At 44.5% G+C, this 16739-nt stretch overlaps 1 protein-coding gene across 4 annotated transcripts in view; it reads left to right on the top strand.

The window, feature by feature from the left end:
• chd8 (chromodomain helicase DNA binding protein 8) overlaps nucleotides 1-16739 on the top strand; it is a gene marked incomplete in the record, with an annotated part of 25885 nt that overhangs the window by 7673 nt on the left and 1473 nt on the right. Inside the window, 33 exon segments of one of the 4 annotated variants that reach the window (XM_035670644.1) lie at nucleotides 4547-4658; nucleotides 5501-5707; nucleotides 5825-5893; nucleotides 5976-6031; nucleotides 6136-6253; nucleotides 6362-6445; nucleotides 6578-6715; nucleotides 6989-7110; nucleotides 7373-7616; nucleotides 7699-7875; nucleotides 8237-8380; nucleotides 8535-8633; nucleotides 8729-8888; nucleotides 9855-10065; nucleotides 10194-10389; nucleotides 10583-10753; nucleotides 10886-11179; nucleotides 11320-11540; nucleotides 11646-11848; nucleotides 12084-12240; nucleotides 12324-12413; nucleotides 12512-12615; nucleotides 12808-12931; nucleotides 13087-13162; nucleotides 13290-13561; nucleotides 13704-13936; nucleotides 14179-14847; nucleotides 14939-15042; nucleotides 15150-15371; nucleotides 15567-15662; nucleotides 15795-15905; nucleotides 16024-16125; nucleotides 16217-16321. In XM_035670644.1, coding sequence (XP_035526537.1) covers nucleotides 4547-4658; nucleotides 5501-5707; nucleotides 5825-5893; nucleotides 5976-6031; nucleotides 6136-6253; nucleotides 6362-6445; nucleotides 6578-6715; nucleotides 6989-7110; nucleotides 7373-7616; nucleotides 7699-7875; nucleotides 8237-8380; nucleotides 8535-8633; nucleotides 8729-8888; nucleotides 9855-10065; nucleotides 10194-10389; nucleotides 10583-10753; nucleotides 10886-11179; nucleotides 11320-11540; nucleotides 11646-11848; nucleotides 12084-12240; nucleotides 12324-12413; nucleotides 12512-12615; nucleotides 12808-12931; nucleotides 13087-13162; nucleotides 13290-13561; nucleotides 13704-13936; nucleotides 14179-14847; nucleotides 14939-15042; nucleotides 15150-15371; nucleotides 15567-15662; nucleotides 15795-15905; nucleotides 16024-16125; nucleotides 16217-16321 — 5491 coding nt within the window. 4 annotated transcript variants of the gene reach the window in all.

Below are 16739 nucleotides of genomic sequence, written 5' to 3'. Positions count from 1 at the left end.
AACAACAATAAATATCTACTCACGAAACATATTTCAAAACATACAGAAAAACAATAAAATTCAATGGATTCCTCATATCACATACTTTGTCTTGTCTTGCTTTTGCTCTTGTTCCCAGCTCCAAGATATTACGGTGCACATCCAGCCACCCCAGTTGTTCCTCCTGGTGTCTTCCCACTTTGCCCTTTTTGTCTGCCCTAAAACATGTGGTTTTTGGGCGTCGTTCTCCGGCTACGGGACTTTTCTTCTTGCTTCCTCCTCCGCCTGGTCCTTTTTTCGATTAGCAGACAGACACCACGGTCACAGTGCCCCCCGTTTCTGGAGGAAAAAGTCCTGGTATTGGAAGATCATCCTTGGTTCAGGACTCTGGGAAGTGTTTTCTCAGCCAACGTGCTTTGGCCCAGGGATAAATAGCTTCTGCCAACAATAAACGGTTTGCTTTCTCCTGCTTGCACAGGATCTCCACCTTCGTCGCACAGCAGGCCGGCTCGCCAAGGGGGCTTTGGTGGGATACGGATGGCCTTGCGGAAGCGAGTGGTGGTTGTATGGAGGGACCTGCCAGTCGACGTGTTGATGCCTTCACCACAGAGACTGCTGCCGCCAGCCGAAATGCTAGTTGCTCTGTCTGCTGTGAAGGAGAGTTTTAAGAGTGAAGAAAAACTTGAGCCCATATTTCCAGCCACCGTTTTATTAAAAAACGCTAATGTAAACCTCTACTTTAATGTGTATAAATAAGACTATGTATATCACATCTCTGAGGTCTACCTGTGGCTGCAGAAGCATTTTGAGTGTGGCACAGCATACTCTCTGATCCTCACTTGGCCTGCGTGACTCTGCAACACCTGGGACTGGCCAGTATTGCCAGTTCTGAGACTAGCTGGTACTGTGAGATGAAAGAAGAGGGATCAAGTCACAGTCCCCTTTGGAAAAATAACCAAAGAGTAAATTACAAAAACCTAACAAGTGAAGTTGCAGATGTTGCCAAGCAACTGAATACTGCTTGCTTCCAGAACATAAAGGAAAAAAACTAACGTCGGTCATAAAGACTATCTAAAGAACAGTGTTTGGTTTGTTTGTTCTGTGCTACTGTAGAACATGGCGCGGTTCAACATTGTAAGCCAGCTCCTCTGTAACATAAAAAACAACTCAATTCTAGTTAAAAAAACACAATGATTCCAATATTCAGGTGATTATAACACCAAAAAAAATACAACTTTTTTAAAAGAGCAAACAATCAATTTGACAACATTGCTGATTTTTAACCGAAAACTATCAAGTCTTAAAAGTAATCAAGGACAAAGACAAAATTTTATATAAAAAAAAATTCTAACTGTTTACAACAATGCATCCAAATGTTCAACTGGCTATTAGTGTGCTGATTACATACATGTCATATCACAACATGGCATGCTTTAATGGATAATAAAAAGAATGAGTATTAACTTTAACTGCTAAATGAATACTAAGTCGACCAATTGATGAAATGTTAATCCATCTGGACTGATCTCTTAAGCACTACCCAAAAGTAGCCATTGTTTCTTTAGTGGATGTTTACTGTAACAGGCAAGCACATGCAACATTAACATCTGAAACAAGTAGAAATAAACTGCTCTAGTCTAAAACATAAATGTTAGTAAACTAAAATATTCACAATAGAGGCAATGTGTTGTGGTAGTTGGGGGCATTTAGCCAGGCACTCCAACATGTCACCTAGGGTCAGATTTCACAATTCACCTTTTGAAATAATAGACTAATGAGGTAAGGATGAAAACTTAACTGTAAGCAAGACAAATGTTAATATTGAAGTGTATTAGGAAAAAACTTTTATTCATGACAGTCAGACCTTTGAACACCCCTTTCAAAATTGCATAAAAACGTAGTGTAACTGGGCAGTTCTTGCAAATGATTTCTGAAAAGAACAGAAAGAGCTCCAGAAGTAAATTCTGTCAACAAAACCACAAGAGAACAGAGGGACGAAGGAGTGAAAAGAGAACATTCTACTGTTGGAGAAATTAATTAAATTAACAGAGTATCCAAAAACTCCTGAAACACTTCTTTCTCCACCTTAACTCCTCCTTGTTGGCTTGGCTGTTGCTGCACCTGCAGCTGTATTGTGAGGACTTTGGGATTGCCCTCCAGCCTGGCCTGCAGCCCGAGCCTGGGTCAGGAGCATGCTATCTGGCTTCCTGGAGCACCAGTCTTTCCTCCAGGGAAGCGTGACCCAGCACCAAGTCTAGCCTGGGTCCTGCTGCTGTTGGCCCCCCTTGGGCTGTCCTGAACCTGCTGGTTTGTGCTGACCTGCTGCTGGGCTTGACCCGCTGGCGCAGCCAGAGCAGCCTGGGAGGCTGATCGAGGAACAGGGGTGATTCCGCTTTGCTTCAACCAACCCTAGAATCAGAATACACAGAATGAGATTCAATTGTGAACCACTCCCAGGAAAAAAAAAACTGACCTAAAAATACAGCTTGTGAAATCATCAAAACATGTGAAACCAGAAAACCCGTCAAGGCGTCACCTTCTGTGGATGCACGGCTGTCAGGTTGCCTTCTGTCTGTTGTCGGCAAGAAGAACCGTGGGGGCCTTACCTGTGTCTTGGCCTGCATCGGCTGGCTGAAGCTGCACCTGGCCCTGAGGCCTGGACGCTGGATGCTGGAGGTGCCTGGGGCTGGACTCTGGACTTGAGTCTGGCCTTGAAAAGCCATCTGCACGCTGAACGCTCTGGCCTTCGCTCTGCTGGGGCACTGGAGGTCAGCAGCATCTTTGTTTGGGAACTGGCCGTTGGGGGGAAGACTGCAGCAGCCTCTGCCACCCTGCAGCACCCACCTTCTTGACTTGAGCTTGTCCTTGGCTCCGTCTGACTTCAAAAAAATGTCCCCCCCCTGCAGTATAGACATGCCAGGTTTAAAGAGGAAAAAGTGCCAGACAAACCACGGATGACCTTTTCACTGGTCTGGCCTGTGCTCCGCTGATACAGTCTGCAGCACCTGGGCATTGCCTGGGGACCTTTGAGAATGACAATTTTCCGCCCGCCTGCAATGTGGTGATGGGCAGCTAACACTGCTGTGGAAGTGAGCTGGTGAGTTATCTGTGTGAAGCTGCGGGTGGCAGTGGTGGTGACTGGGAAAGAAGCCTGGCAAACAGTCCAGAGGTGAACTCAGCAGGACAGTGCTAACTGGTGCCACGCTGGTGTTTGCTTCAATAAGGTATGGTGGTCTGGGCTGGATCTGAGGTAAACGAACTATCAAAACAGGGGCTGGGGCTACAGTACGGGAAGCTGCAGCCTATGGAAAGAAGCTCTGAGCAGTCAGCCCCCCCCGCGCCGCCCCGCCCCGCCCAAAACTGGCACTGGCTGCTGTGTTGGGACTTGAAACGGCGGGTCCGGGAATGGCGGGAACTGCTACAGGAACATTAACGGCCAGTGTTGACCGTGAAGCTCGGACTCCAGCTGGTGGGTCCCCTGGCCAGTCGCAACTTGAGGGCCCTCCTCCAACGGGGTCTGAGGACCCTGAGAGAAGGAATCGTCCGGTGGGCATTCCCAGAGTTAAACAAGGGTGTATCTCAAGAGGTTCCATGAATCGGGTCCGCCATCTTTGCCCACTCCACACTGGGAGACGGGCAGCAAATGTTAAAAAAGACTCAGAGATGGAAAAGCTAAACAGTCGCAGTCCCAGTTCTTTCTCAAACTTTTAAGTAAAACAGCTGGTAAAAGAGGAGAATAACACAGACGTCAATAACGGTAAAAGTATATGAATTGAAAATGATTTAAACAAAACGCTACTCAAAGTAGAGTGCCTCCATTCAATGGTTTGAAAGTTTGAAAGTTGTGTTTTAGTGTACACAGATACGCAGGGGCAGAAATAACAAGGCAATAATCAAGTTCATGTTTAACTCCCCAGCTCCCTAAAAATGTACTTTAATGTACATCAACATCGACAGCATAATTCATCTAACGTTAAGTCCTGGTTCTATAGCAGTGGTGCGTAGGTGCAGTAGTTTGAATGAATCACACAACTTTCATATGAAGACACTGTACATTTATCTTTCTTAACAGAGCTGCTGAACGTGAAAACGACGCAAAAAAGTTTACCTTGTGAGTTTAAAAGTGCATGCAAACCCATCTGCATTGGCCTACAAAGTAAAAATAAACACTTTTAAATGACAAGTAATAACGCCCAAGTAGACTAAAAACCGACCGTCCGGATCAGTGTTTTCGAATATAACCTCTCAGTCGTGCCCACATTGTCGCAGAAAAACGGTTTCAATTTGACATTAGAAGGTCTAGAAAAAAAGAAACTAAATGAACCAAACGAGCCGTTTGCAGTAGTAAGTATACAAAGTAAGAAAGAACCATGGAAGAGTCCAAAAGTGAATGAAAATGAGTGTGGTAGTGATAGTCAGAGCGAGGAAAGGGTACTGAAATGCTGGAGAGGCGGGATTGCTTTCCTCCTCCCCCCGGTCCGTATTGCAGTCTTTCTCAACAAACCCGTCGGCTTAAGCATGTAGACTTGTACCGAGAAACCCCCCCCCCCCCACCACCTTTCTGCAGCACTATCACTCTAGTGGGAGCAAAGAAAAGAAAGCGAAATGCGTCCTCAGACCACTCTGATGGGGAGTTAAGTCCTGCCTCACCTGCTACACTGGAGGATGACTTGACTACGGTACAAATCACATACATGGTCACACAAATAAGATAACCACACTTTTGGAAATTTCCCCCAAATCTTATTAATAGCCGAACACAACCAATAATAGTGTACAGCTCTGTTACTGCTTCACTGTGAAGGCTGCAAAATCCAGAAAGTTAAGTGTCATTAAGTGCCTCCTGTGTTAAAACATAAACATGTTTTTGCATAGCAGTACTTTATTTCTAGTTGTACTGTGCATGTATATTCAGTATAACAGTTTTAGGTCAACAAAAAGAATGGAATGAGAAGGTTTTATGGACAAGTTTTCCACTTTTACCCCTGTCCTGCGGGGTGTTGTTGGCTGTTTGTGCAGCAGCAGGGTCAATTTGGAGCCTTGTTGCCTCCCTTTGAGAGGGTTTGGCACATACCCATTTAATTTTTTAACACATGTTAATTGTTAGAATATTCTTTTGACAGTGTGGTAGAACAAGCCAAAATGTCACACTTGCCGATGTTAAAATGTATATAAACGGTCAGGTAAAGTGAACTGACCTCTGAGCCTATGTTAATTCAAATGTAACTGTAATGTCTACGTTCTATGTTGGACGATAATAATAACAAATGATAAAATTGATTTGCTGTGAAACCTGTTTTAGCTTGGGCAGACTATCAGCACAATTTACAAATCATGCTTCTGTCTGAATTGAAGTGGGAGGGGAAATGCTACACACTGCGATTTAACAGTGAACTGTGTCTGCTCTCATTTTACATTGTGGTGTGTGTGTCCCATGTGGTCTGCTTGAACATTTTGCTTGGAAATTTTGCTTGACCTGTTTCAAAAACACCCACAACTTACACCACTCTCTTTTGGCCAGAAGAGGCGCTCCAATCGTGTGGTGAAGAGAAAAAAATACACAGAGGACCTGGATATCAAGATAACAGATGATGAGGATGAGCAGGAAGATGTAGACGTTACTACAACGGCGGCAGCTGTGGCCTCCATCAGTGGCAGTACAGCAGCGCAGCTTAAACAGGAAATGGAGCTGGATGGTGACGGACAGCCTAGCATGCAGTTCTTTGTGGTGAGTGAAGAACTTATTTATTCTCTGGTGAGATTGAAAGGATTGTTTTAAAGGGTGGATGTTTGTTGACCTACACGCCTTCAATCTTCTTAATATTCAGTGTGTTATATTTTACAGGAAAATCCAAGTGAGGAAGATGCTGCCATTGTAGACAAAGTTCTGTCTATGAGGTTAACCAAGAAGGAAGTATGTTTATCCCATTTTTATTCAAATTCCTTGATTCATATCAACATATTTTGAGAATTATAAAAAAAATCTTTTCTCCCAGGTGTCCCAAGGCCAGTACACCAATGTTGAGGAATTCTTTGTAAAATACAAGAACTAGTAAGTTTCAGTATTTCAATAAATAACTGTGGTCTTGGCACTTGACAGTTTTTATTTCTTGGGGAGACATCCCGATCAGTAAATCTTGACTTTCTTGTTCTCAGTTCATACTTACACTGTGAGTGGGCCAGTTTGGAGCAGCTGGAGAAAGATAAGAGGATCCATCAAAAGATCAAGAGGTTCAAGACCAAACACGCACAGATGAGGCACCTCTTCCAGGAGGTGAGAGGGAAGCACATGCGAAAATCTCATACATCAGATTAAGTTCAATAGCTAGGAATACAACTTTGTACATGTTTCTACTGTCTCTGACCCTGTGGTTCTCTGCAGGAGGAGGAGCCTTTTAACCCAGACTATGTAGAGGTGGACAGGATCCTGGACGTTTCCCATAGTGTGGACAAGGACAATGGCGAGGTGAGAGAAAAAAGATAGGGCTTTCTTGGACAAAAGAGATTAGCCTTTTCTCTCTTTGCTTTGTAGGTTAACTGTTGTGCTGTTTTCTTATTAAAAATATGACCTTAAATACTTTAACTTTATTTCCTTTAGCCCGTTATCTACTACTTGGTGAAGTGGTGCTCTCTGCCTTATGAAGACGCCACTTGGGAACTGAAGGAGGACGTGGATGAGGGCAAGGTGGAAGAGTTCGCCAAAATCCAAAACAGACAACCTCGCCTGAAGAGAGCAGTAAGCCATCTAGTTAATTGTTTTTGTGCACATTCTGAATTTGCTCATAAAATAAATGTGTGAGAAAAAGGCAAATATTTTCACACTTGGCTCAAGTGGAAAACATGATTCATCAGTAAAGAGCAGATGCCGTGAATATGTGTGGAAAAAGAATCTTTAGAATAAAAAATGACACCTCCTTGTGTTTTTATTGAAGCCGTGGTATTGCTGTCCAAGACCAAAAAGTAAGTGGTTCAGCTGGTTCTTATTTTCATCCATTTTTCCTTCTCTCAGGCACGGCCATCTGCCAGTTCATGGAAGAAGTTGGAGGAGTCCAGAGAGTACAAGAATGGCAACACGCTCAGAGAGTACCAGCTTGAAGGAGTCAATTGGCTGCTCTTCAACTGGTACAACAGGTATTCAACACACACAGGCACACACTACACTCCATGGTCACCTGTAGCAAAGTGCCACAGTCAAACTGAATTAGTTTTACTGGGTAAGGTTCTGTAATCAAAGTGGTTGCACTAGCACTGTTGGAATTAGGATTTTGGTAGAGCATAACATCAAGGGACAACATGAAGGCATTGTGGCATCTATGTTCTGGAAAAGGTTTGTCCATTTTGAATTATGCTTATTATTGCTTCACTAATTAACTCCCTGTTTCTTGTCTTTTAGGCAGAACTGTATTCTGGCAGACGAGATGGGTCTGGGGAAGACCATCCAGTCCATCACGCTGCTGTCTGAGGTGTACGCTGCTGGCCTCCAAGGCCCTTTTCTGGTCATTGCTCCCCTCTCCACCATCACCAACTGGGAGAGAGAGTTCTCCACATGGACCAATATGAACGCCATTGTCTACCACGGCAGCCTGGCCAGCCGACAGATGATCCAGCAATATGAGATGTACTGCAAGGATGATAAGGTGGAGTTATTGATTATGATTGCTGTTGATTAAATTTACTGATGAGAATCGTGTCTAATGAAAGCTGACATTCTGCCTACAGGAGCACTTGATCCCAGGTGCCTACAAGTTCGACGCCCTTATCACAACCTTTGAGATGGTGTTATCTGACTGTCCGGAGCTAAGGGAGATCTCTTGGCGATGTGTGATCATTGATGAAGCTCACCGCCTCAAGAATCGTAACTGCAAGCTGTTGGACAGCTTGAAGATGCTGGATCTGGTGAGTTGGCCACAACCGGATTTTGGAGCAAGACCAATGGTCAAAAGTGCATAAAATAATTCATATGTTAAATGTTGCACTTAAGAATATAAAAAATATAGCTTTTCCTTAATGCATTTACTTTGAAGTGAGAAACCAGAAACAGTTAATATGGATATTTGTGGATTTTAGGACTTTTGAACTTTTCTTCATCTCCTTATGTTCTTTTTACTCTTCTTTCTTATTTCCTGGTCCTTCTTCCTGTCCCTTCTCTACCATCTTCCTCATCTTTTATACATCTTCCTGATGAATATTTGGTCGTACCTCTCCATTCTCCCTCTTCTCTGCCTATATTCTATGTGTGTTCTGTGGTTTCTTTCAGGAACACAAGGTGTTGTTGACCGGCACTCCTCTCCAGAACACTGTGGAGGAACTCTTCAGTTTGCTTCATTTCCTGGAGCCTACTCAGTTCCCTTCTGAGACTGAATTCCTCAGAGACTTTGGAGATCTAAAAACAGAGGAACAGGTGTGAAATATACAGTTATGTTGGCACTGACACTAATATTCACACACAACTATGAGTGTTCTTTTTCTTACACATTGCACATTTGACTGATATTGTACAGCTGTCACAATCTTTTGTTTTAAATTAAAACTTTTTTTTTTTTTTTGTTCCACAGGTTCAGAAGTTGCAGGCCATCTTGAAACCTATGATGTTACGAAGGCTCAAAGAGGATGTTGAGAAGAACTTGGCACCCAAACAGGAGACCATCATTGAGGTTGGTCTAAATAGTGCACCTTCAGTGTAAAGAGTTGTGTGAGGAGATCTGCATGACACAAAAATACTTGATTATTGGACTGTGCTTTCTCTCAGGTTGAGTTGACGGATATCCAGAAGAAGTACTACCGGGCCATCCTGGAGAGGAACTTCAGCTTTCTCAGTTTAGGGGCAAACAGTAACAGCAATGTCCCCAATCTGCTCAACACTATGATGGAGCTACGCAAGTGCTGCAACCACCCCTACCTCATCAATGGTATTGCATCACAATATTAACTCAAAGTCTTCTGCAGGCGCTGTTGATAAAATGTATTCTCTCTGCTGGTTTTGGATGGGGTTAAGAACAGCTTGTCGAGGTTGTGTATCTCTTTTTGTTTCAGGCATTTTGCTGTTTGTTATATTCTGGCTTCAAAATGTATAGTTGTGCATTTATTTCCAATAGTAACTTATCTAATTGTGCCGTACTGTCCATATGATCATTTGGAGAGCAAGTCCAAGTATTCTTAAAACTTGGCTGAAAAACAAAAACAGAATTCCAGGTGCTGCCACCAGCCATTATAGTTTGTATTTATTTGGTGCCATTTTGAGCTTATGTTAAATCAGAGGTGGAATGTTTCTCTAAAGCTGTCTGCACACGATAAGCAGTCTAAGCTGCACTTGCTGCAGGTTTGGACAGTGCTGAGCGACCAGCTTCACAGATCATTGCATAATATGCTGTGTAAACAAGAACTGTAAATCACTTATTTTTATAAACAGATTAATTTATCTTTGAGGAACAAAGGCTTCCCTTATGCTTAACCCTCAGTCAGCTTTAATATGACACTGGCAGTGACCATATAAAATCTGATGATGTTAAACGGCTGTCACTCATTCTGTGGGAGAACAAAGGCTAAAGTTGTTGTGAAGTGACTTCTCGTGATGATATGTAGATAGCCTAATCCAGACATTTTACAGTCAGGGATTAGTTGGGGCTAACTCCAGTGTGATGCACATATTAATTTGTTTTTGTTGGTTAACATTCAGCTTGACTACTGGTTGACTTAGCTAGTGTTGAAAGACTAAAAGGTCAAACAATACATTTTCTGATGACATGTTGTAGCTGTTGTAACAATTAGAAACAGTGGAGCATTGAAGTCAACTGTTTATGCAACTGTGTGATATTTTACCCAAGTTGATCAATGCCAATCTAGCATCATAAAACTCTCTGGTCTCTCTTATCCAGGCGCGGAGGAGAAGATCATAGCGGAGTTGCGGGAGGTGTATGACCCCCTGGCTTCGGACTTCCATTTGCAGGCCCTCATTCGGTCGGCCGGCAAGCTGGTGCTACTGGACAAGCTGCTGCCTCGCCTCAAGGCTGGTGGCCACAAAGTGCTCATCTTCTCCCAGATGGTGCGCTGCTTGGACATTCTGGAGGACTACCTCATCAACAAGAGGTAAGAGAGGCCCGGGTGTAATTTAATGCAGCTGATGATTTCAAAAAGGTTATTGCTTTAACTGTTAAAAGTATTATAAGGATGTACGTGATGTGTTCATATAATGTTTGTTTGTTTGTTTTTCACAGATACCTTTATGAGCGAATTGATGGCAGAGTGCGTGGGAATTTACGTCAGGCTGCCATCGATCGCTTCAGCAAGCCTGACTCAGACCGCTTTGTCTTCCTGCTGTGTACCCGTGCTGGTGGCCTGGGTATTAACCTCACTGCTGCTGACACATGTGTTATATTTGACTCAGACTGGAACCCTCAAAATGACCTGCAGGTACAAGATTGTGCTGTACTTGAGTGAGATTGCAAGAACAGCAAACCATCTTTACATTTATTATGTATTTGTTAACAGACTCTTTTTCAAGTGTGTTTTCACATTTTATATCCAAAACTTGGAACCATTGTCATGCTGCTTCTGTAACGGCTGCATAGGTGATTTTTGATCCGTTCTTAATTCTTCTTTTTAGGCCCAAGCACGATGTCATCGTATTGGTCAGTCTAAGGCTGTCAAGGTCTACCGTCTGATCACTAGGAACTCCTATGAGAGGGAGATGCTGGATAAAGCAAGTCTGAAGCTTGGTCTGGATCGTGCTGTCTTGCAGAGCATGAGTGGCAACAAAGAGAGCAATGTCAATGGGGTAAGAAAAAACTACTGGTCATGAACTCAAACTGTCAGATAATTTTTAGGTTGGTCAGTTGTATTACATCTCATTTATTTTGAATAATTTGTTTGGGCCGCTTGTGCAAATGGCTTTCTGCGTCACCTTTAGCAGATCCAGCAGTTCTCAAAGAAGGAGATTGAGGACCTGCTGAGGAAGGGAGCCTACGCTGCCATCATGGATGAGAATGATGAAGGCAGTCGCTTCTGCGAGGAGGACATCGACCAGATCCTTCAGCGAAGAGCCACCACCATCACCATTGAGAGCGAGGGCAAGGGCTCCACGTTCTCCAAGGCCAGCTTTGTGGCATCTGAGAACCGCAATGACATTGCACTCGATGACCCAGAATTCTGGCAGAAGTGGGCCAAGAAAGCCGACATAGACATGGACACCCTCAACAGAAAAGTATGTTGTTGTTTTTTTGGGTGAAGATCATCCAAAGCTTACACTGCTGATTGGCACAGCATGTAATTTACAGTATATTTTACTAGTGCAATTGCTTAGAGTAATATGTAATTGACTGAAAGTTGCTTCTCCCCCCTTAGAACACCCTTGTGATCGACACTCCTAGAGTCCGCAAGCAAACTCGTCAGTACTCCACTTTACGAGGTGAAGGTGGAGACCTGTCTGATCTGGACAGCGACGATGAGTATCCACCTGCCAATTCCAGACAGTCGCGTGCCTCCCGACGCACTGACCGCCACAGTGGAGGTGGTTATGGCCGCACTGACTGTTTCCGGGTGGAGAAACACCTGCTTGTCTATGGGTACGTAGACTTTATGTGCTAGATATTAGATTTCAAATATCAATTTGTCAGTTCTTAACTCCTGTCCTTTGTTTTCACTCTGTGACCTGTTTTGTTCTTCTCCAGTTGGGGTCGCTGGAGGGACATCTTGTCCCATGCCAGATGTAAACGTCGCCTAAGTGAACGCGATGTGGAGACGATCTGCCGCGTCATCCTTGTCTTTTGTCTGCTCCATTACCGTGGAGATGAGAACATCAAGAGTTTTATCTGGGAGCTCATCACACCACCAGAGAATGGGCGTGAACCCCAAACACTACTCAACCACTCTGGTAGGAGCTGCACACAGATCATTAAATGTTTTAAATCGGATGTCAAGTTTCTCAAACTGAAAAAGTGGATAAATGAGCTTGTTTGCAGGAGAGAAAATGCATTCCGTTTTCTTTCATAGCCTGGCTTCTCATATACAGTAGTCAGTGCTGTTGTATTCCTGAAGACCTTTTCTGTTGTCTTTTTACAATGTCTATTATTGAAATGTTTAACTGTCTAATTTTGTTCTCTGCCTAGGCCTGTCTATCCCCGTTCCAAGAGGCAGAAAGGGTAAGAGAGTAAAGGCCCAGAGCACATTTGATGTTCAGAAGGTGGAGTGGATCCGCAAGTACAACCCTGACACTCTGCTTCTGGATGACAGCTACCGCAAACACCTCAAGCACCAGTGCAACAAGTCAGTGAAGCCCAACCAGCTGTGTTTTGTGAAAGTTTTTTAATTGCTGTTCAAACCCTAAAACTTTTCTTCTCCCACTTCAGGGTGTTGCTGAGGGTGCGCATGCTCTACTACCTGAAACAGGAGGTGATTGGTGAACATGCTGACTCTGTCCTTAAAGGGGCTGACATCAGGTATCCAGTACATTAAGCCAAATGTACACACGCACGCACGCAAACACACACACACACACACACACACACACAGACTCAATTACTATAATTCTTTCCAGGGATGTTGATATCTGGATGCCTGAGATGGAGCAGCAGGAGGTACCTGCAGGATGGTGGGATGCCGAGGCAGATCGCTCACTGCTTGCTGGCGTATTCAAACATGGTAGGTTTTCTCAAAGCATTTATGAGAATAGGGTGAGGATTTGTTATGGTTTTTAAAAAAAAAGTGTTTCTAGCTCAGTGGTGGTCACCGTGATCGTGACATGTCAAGCTGCTCCAGTTGCCTCAGATCTGGAACTTCTTATTGCACAATCTTTTTTTGTCATTGAACAGTCTTGACTCTCTCTGTTACCAGGTTATGAGATGTACACCACTATGCGTGCTGATCCATGCCTCTGCTTCCTGGAGAGAGCTGGTCGGCCTGACGACAAGGCCATTGATGCCGAGCAGCACACTGGTGACGGCGAGATGGGAGACGAGTGAGTGATCTTTGCTAACAGGGCCAGTTAAAACTTATTTGCTTGTAGATTTATAGCTGACTCAGAAGTTAAGTGGACATTGTAACATTGTAGATGTTTTCATATTTATGTCAGATGCAAAGTTTCAGTGGTGGTTTATTGTTTGTGTTGCACAGTGCTGACTATGATAAGTATTCAGAGGACCCGGAGTTCAAGCCCGCGTCGAGACACGGCAAAGATCTTTTTGAGGAGGTACGAACCTTAGCAATCACATTGAAGTGGTTCTGTCTGCACTAGTCGATTAGCAAAGACTTGGGTGAATATTTTGGAACCAAGCAATAGGGGTAAACACTTTAACAAGTTTCTATTTGCCCTTCAGGCTGACTCTATGAACGTGGACGATGAGATTTCTGTGGAAGACAAGGCGGGGCCAGTGATCATAGAAAGCTACTCCAGCCAGAGCGGTTCGTGTGACTGGCCCTCCAGCTCATCACTTACAGCGCGGATGCGGCGGCTCATCACAGCTTACCAACGCAGCTACAGGCAGGAGCAGCTGAAGATTGAAGCAGAGGCAAAGGGTGACCGCAGGCGAAGGCGGTGTGAACAGGCCAGCAAACTGAAGGAGATCGCGCGGCAAGAGCGCCAGCAGAGGTTGGCTGGTGTTACATTATTTCTAATTATTTCAGTCTTATTAGTGTCATATATAAAACACATTGACACATCCATAAACATTACAAATATTCCAAGTTTTCCTTCTCATTTTTCACTTCACTTGCCTTCTGTCTGTCTCCAGGTGGACACGTAGGGAAGAATGCGACTTCTACCGCGTGGTATCGACTTTTGGTGTGGAAAAGATAAAAAAGGAGCCAGGTCTTCCTGAGGGCGGAGACCCTGATTATGACTGGAACCGCTTCCGAACCTTTGCTCGTCTGGATAAAAAAACAGATGAGAGCCTCAGTCGATACTTCCGCTCTTTTGTTGCCATGTGCCGGAGAGTTTGCCACCTGCGCCCAGGCCGCGGTGAAGGTAATTACTGCGACACATGCTGTCAAAAAAGACCCGACTTAGCTACTTAAGCAGCAGTTAAAATGTCAAATGAATCATGAATCATCATTTTCAATCCAACACCATGTAATTAGTGGACTACTAGGGACTCCAATATTTATGCATATGCCATTTTTGTTAAATCCAGGCTTTTATACTAAACTAAATATGTATACAGGTTACAGTCACCTAACAGGAAATATCTCTCTCCTCATCCTTTTCAGATCCGTCAGAGCTTTCCCAGACTGTGGCCCCCATCACTGAGGAGCGTGCTTCCCGTACTCTATACCGTATTAGCCTCCTGCGTCGCCTTCGTGAGCGAGTACTGCCCCATCCCTGCCTGGAGGAGCGTCTCCCTCTGGCTCCAACCAGCTCTGAGCTGCCCACTTGGTGGAATATACCGGACCATGATCGTCAGCTGATGCTGGCCGCTTCACTGCACGGTGTCAGCCGCACTGAGCTCTCCATCTTCTCAGACCCACAGTTCACCTTCAGTCAGGCTCGGGAAGAGTTTATCCAGAACCAGCAGGCCCCACCACCTCCACCTCCACCTCAGGCACCACCCACCATACCCATCATGCACCTCAGCCAGCCGAAGATTGAGGAGGAAGTGCCTGGTGTGAAAGAGGAGGGAGTGGAAGAGGACGCCCGGTTGCTTGGAGGTCAAATCAGTGCTGAACTGCAGAGTACGCCCTTGAGTCACCATGACGGCAAAGCACGAGGGCAGGGCTGGAGCTTGAAGAGGAGCAGGGTGAGGGTCGGGAAAACAGAAGGAGGGAGGAAGGGAGAGGGAGGGTCGGATTCTGATTCAGATTCTGATTCAGGCTCATCGTCATCCGAGCGATCGGGCAGCAGTGATGAAAGTGGAGAGAGTGAGGAAGAGGTGGAAGGAGGTAAGTTGCTGGTGAAAGAAGAGAAAAATGCTGAATGCTGCAAGAACAAAAACAACAAGTTAAACTATTTTTTTCCTTTTTTTGTTAGCAGGCATGAAGCTGTGTGACGTGGATGAAGAGAACAGTTTACTCTCTATGACTCCATCTCAGGATGGCATTCCTCCTCCTGATCCTCTCAGAGTTGATTGGCCCAAGGTAATTCATGTGATTCACATTTCAAAGCATTTCTCTAGAAAAAATAAAGCACTTGTTTGTTTCCTTGTTGTGAATGACTGATACATGGGGCTTCCTTTTTGTCTCAGGACCGCGTGTTGATCAACCGTCTAGACAATTTGTGTACGATGGTGATCACCGGTCAGTGGCCCTCAGGGCGGCGCTACGTGCCTGAGGCTCAGCTCAACCCGAGCTCAGAGCTGGTGGGAGACGAAATGGCCTACACAAGGGTGATCCGTAAACCCGGTGGCGTGCCTGGTGGCCCTGGGGCAGATGGAGACGATGGAGAGTTCACGGTCAAGCTCCTAAAGGTGAGAATATACTGGAGGAAGAAATAATATTTGAGGCATTGGTGGGAAATTGAACATACACAAAAACTGACATTCTCTTGCTTTTATTTGCTAATAAAATTATTTCTATTATTATATTGTTTATATAAGTGGGTTTGGTGCAGCTGTGATTTGCACTTCACAGCTAAATTGCTCTTTTCTCTCTCACCCTGTCAGGAGGAGGGGCTGAAGCTGACCTTCTCTAAGCAGGCCCTGATGCCCAATGGGTCTGGGGGAGAGAGCAGCAGCCGCAAAAGGCGCAAGGACCAAGAGGTACATGAGTCAGGTTTCCATGTTCCTCATTAGTACCAGTAGAGTTGGATGGAATGGAGTTGGAGTTGGATATAAAAATAAAAGTGCTCTGGATTGAGTTTGAAAGCAGTCTGTTTTTTGTCTGTCTTTTAGTTATCCGACCCAGATGGACTCGATCCACTGGAGCGTACTCCTCGACGGAGGGACCCTCCCACATGGTTGAAGGAGAACCCTGATTATGAGGTGGAGGGAGACATGCTGGAGGTACATTCATGACACTTAAATAAATAAATTGACAGATAAATTGATGAACAGTTGGTCCTATTTTATAACTGATATTTCCCTGCCTAACAAAATATCTAACCAAGTTTTGTTTCCACAGCTTCTTGTGAACAGGAGCAAGAGGAAGAGGAGGAGGAGGGCAGATAAAGCCCTGACAGGCAGTGAGAAGGTCAAAGTCATTAACATGAGGACAGGAAAGAAGGTGAGGCATACAGTAAATTGGTATCATGCACTTGGTTTATGGCTGTGAGTCATCTTACTCTAACAAACATCCAAATGTTTCTCCTCTTTAGGTTGGAGCTGCTTTCTGTCCGATGCTGCAGGACCTGAGGGAATATCTGGAGGAGAATCCTGATAATGCTGTAGCACCCGATTGGTCTGAAACTGTTCGTAACTCTGTACGTACTCAACATATTGTATTATTTTAACACTTGCTGTACAGTGTTGTTTAGAAATTTGACTTTACTTTTTGTTTTCTCTGATCCTCTATTTAGAGCACAAGAGAGAATAAGTGCTGCCTGTGTTAGAATCTGCATGTAGCTGTCACTATCTGTTTAACCTTCAAAACACTTAAAGTTTAGTTCAAATGTTGTTAAATGAAATTGTATGGTGGTTTGCTGGAAGAGAATTGATGGCATTTAGGTACAGAAAAAGGTTTGGGGCTCCCTGGTTAGCTCACCCGGTAGAGCTGGCACCCCATGTACCAAGTCCTTGCTGCAGCACCTACGGGTTGAGCTCCAACCTGTAGCCCTTTGCTGCGTGTCATCCCTTCTATGTCTCTCCTGCCCTTTCCCATCACTCTTCAGCTGTCACTAT

This window comes from Morone saxatilis, unplaced genomic scaffold, assembly GCF_004916995.1.
Source record: "Morone saxatilis isolate NCDOM2014 unplaced genomic scaffold, NCSU_SB_2.0 Contig23, whole genome shotgun sequence".
Taxonomy (NCBI): domain Eukaryota; kingdom Metazoa; phylum Chordata; class Actinopteri; family Moronidae; genus Morone; species Morone saxatilis.
Note: the sequence above shows the minus strand (reverse complement) of the source record. Positions and strands in the feature narration are given on the sequence as shown.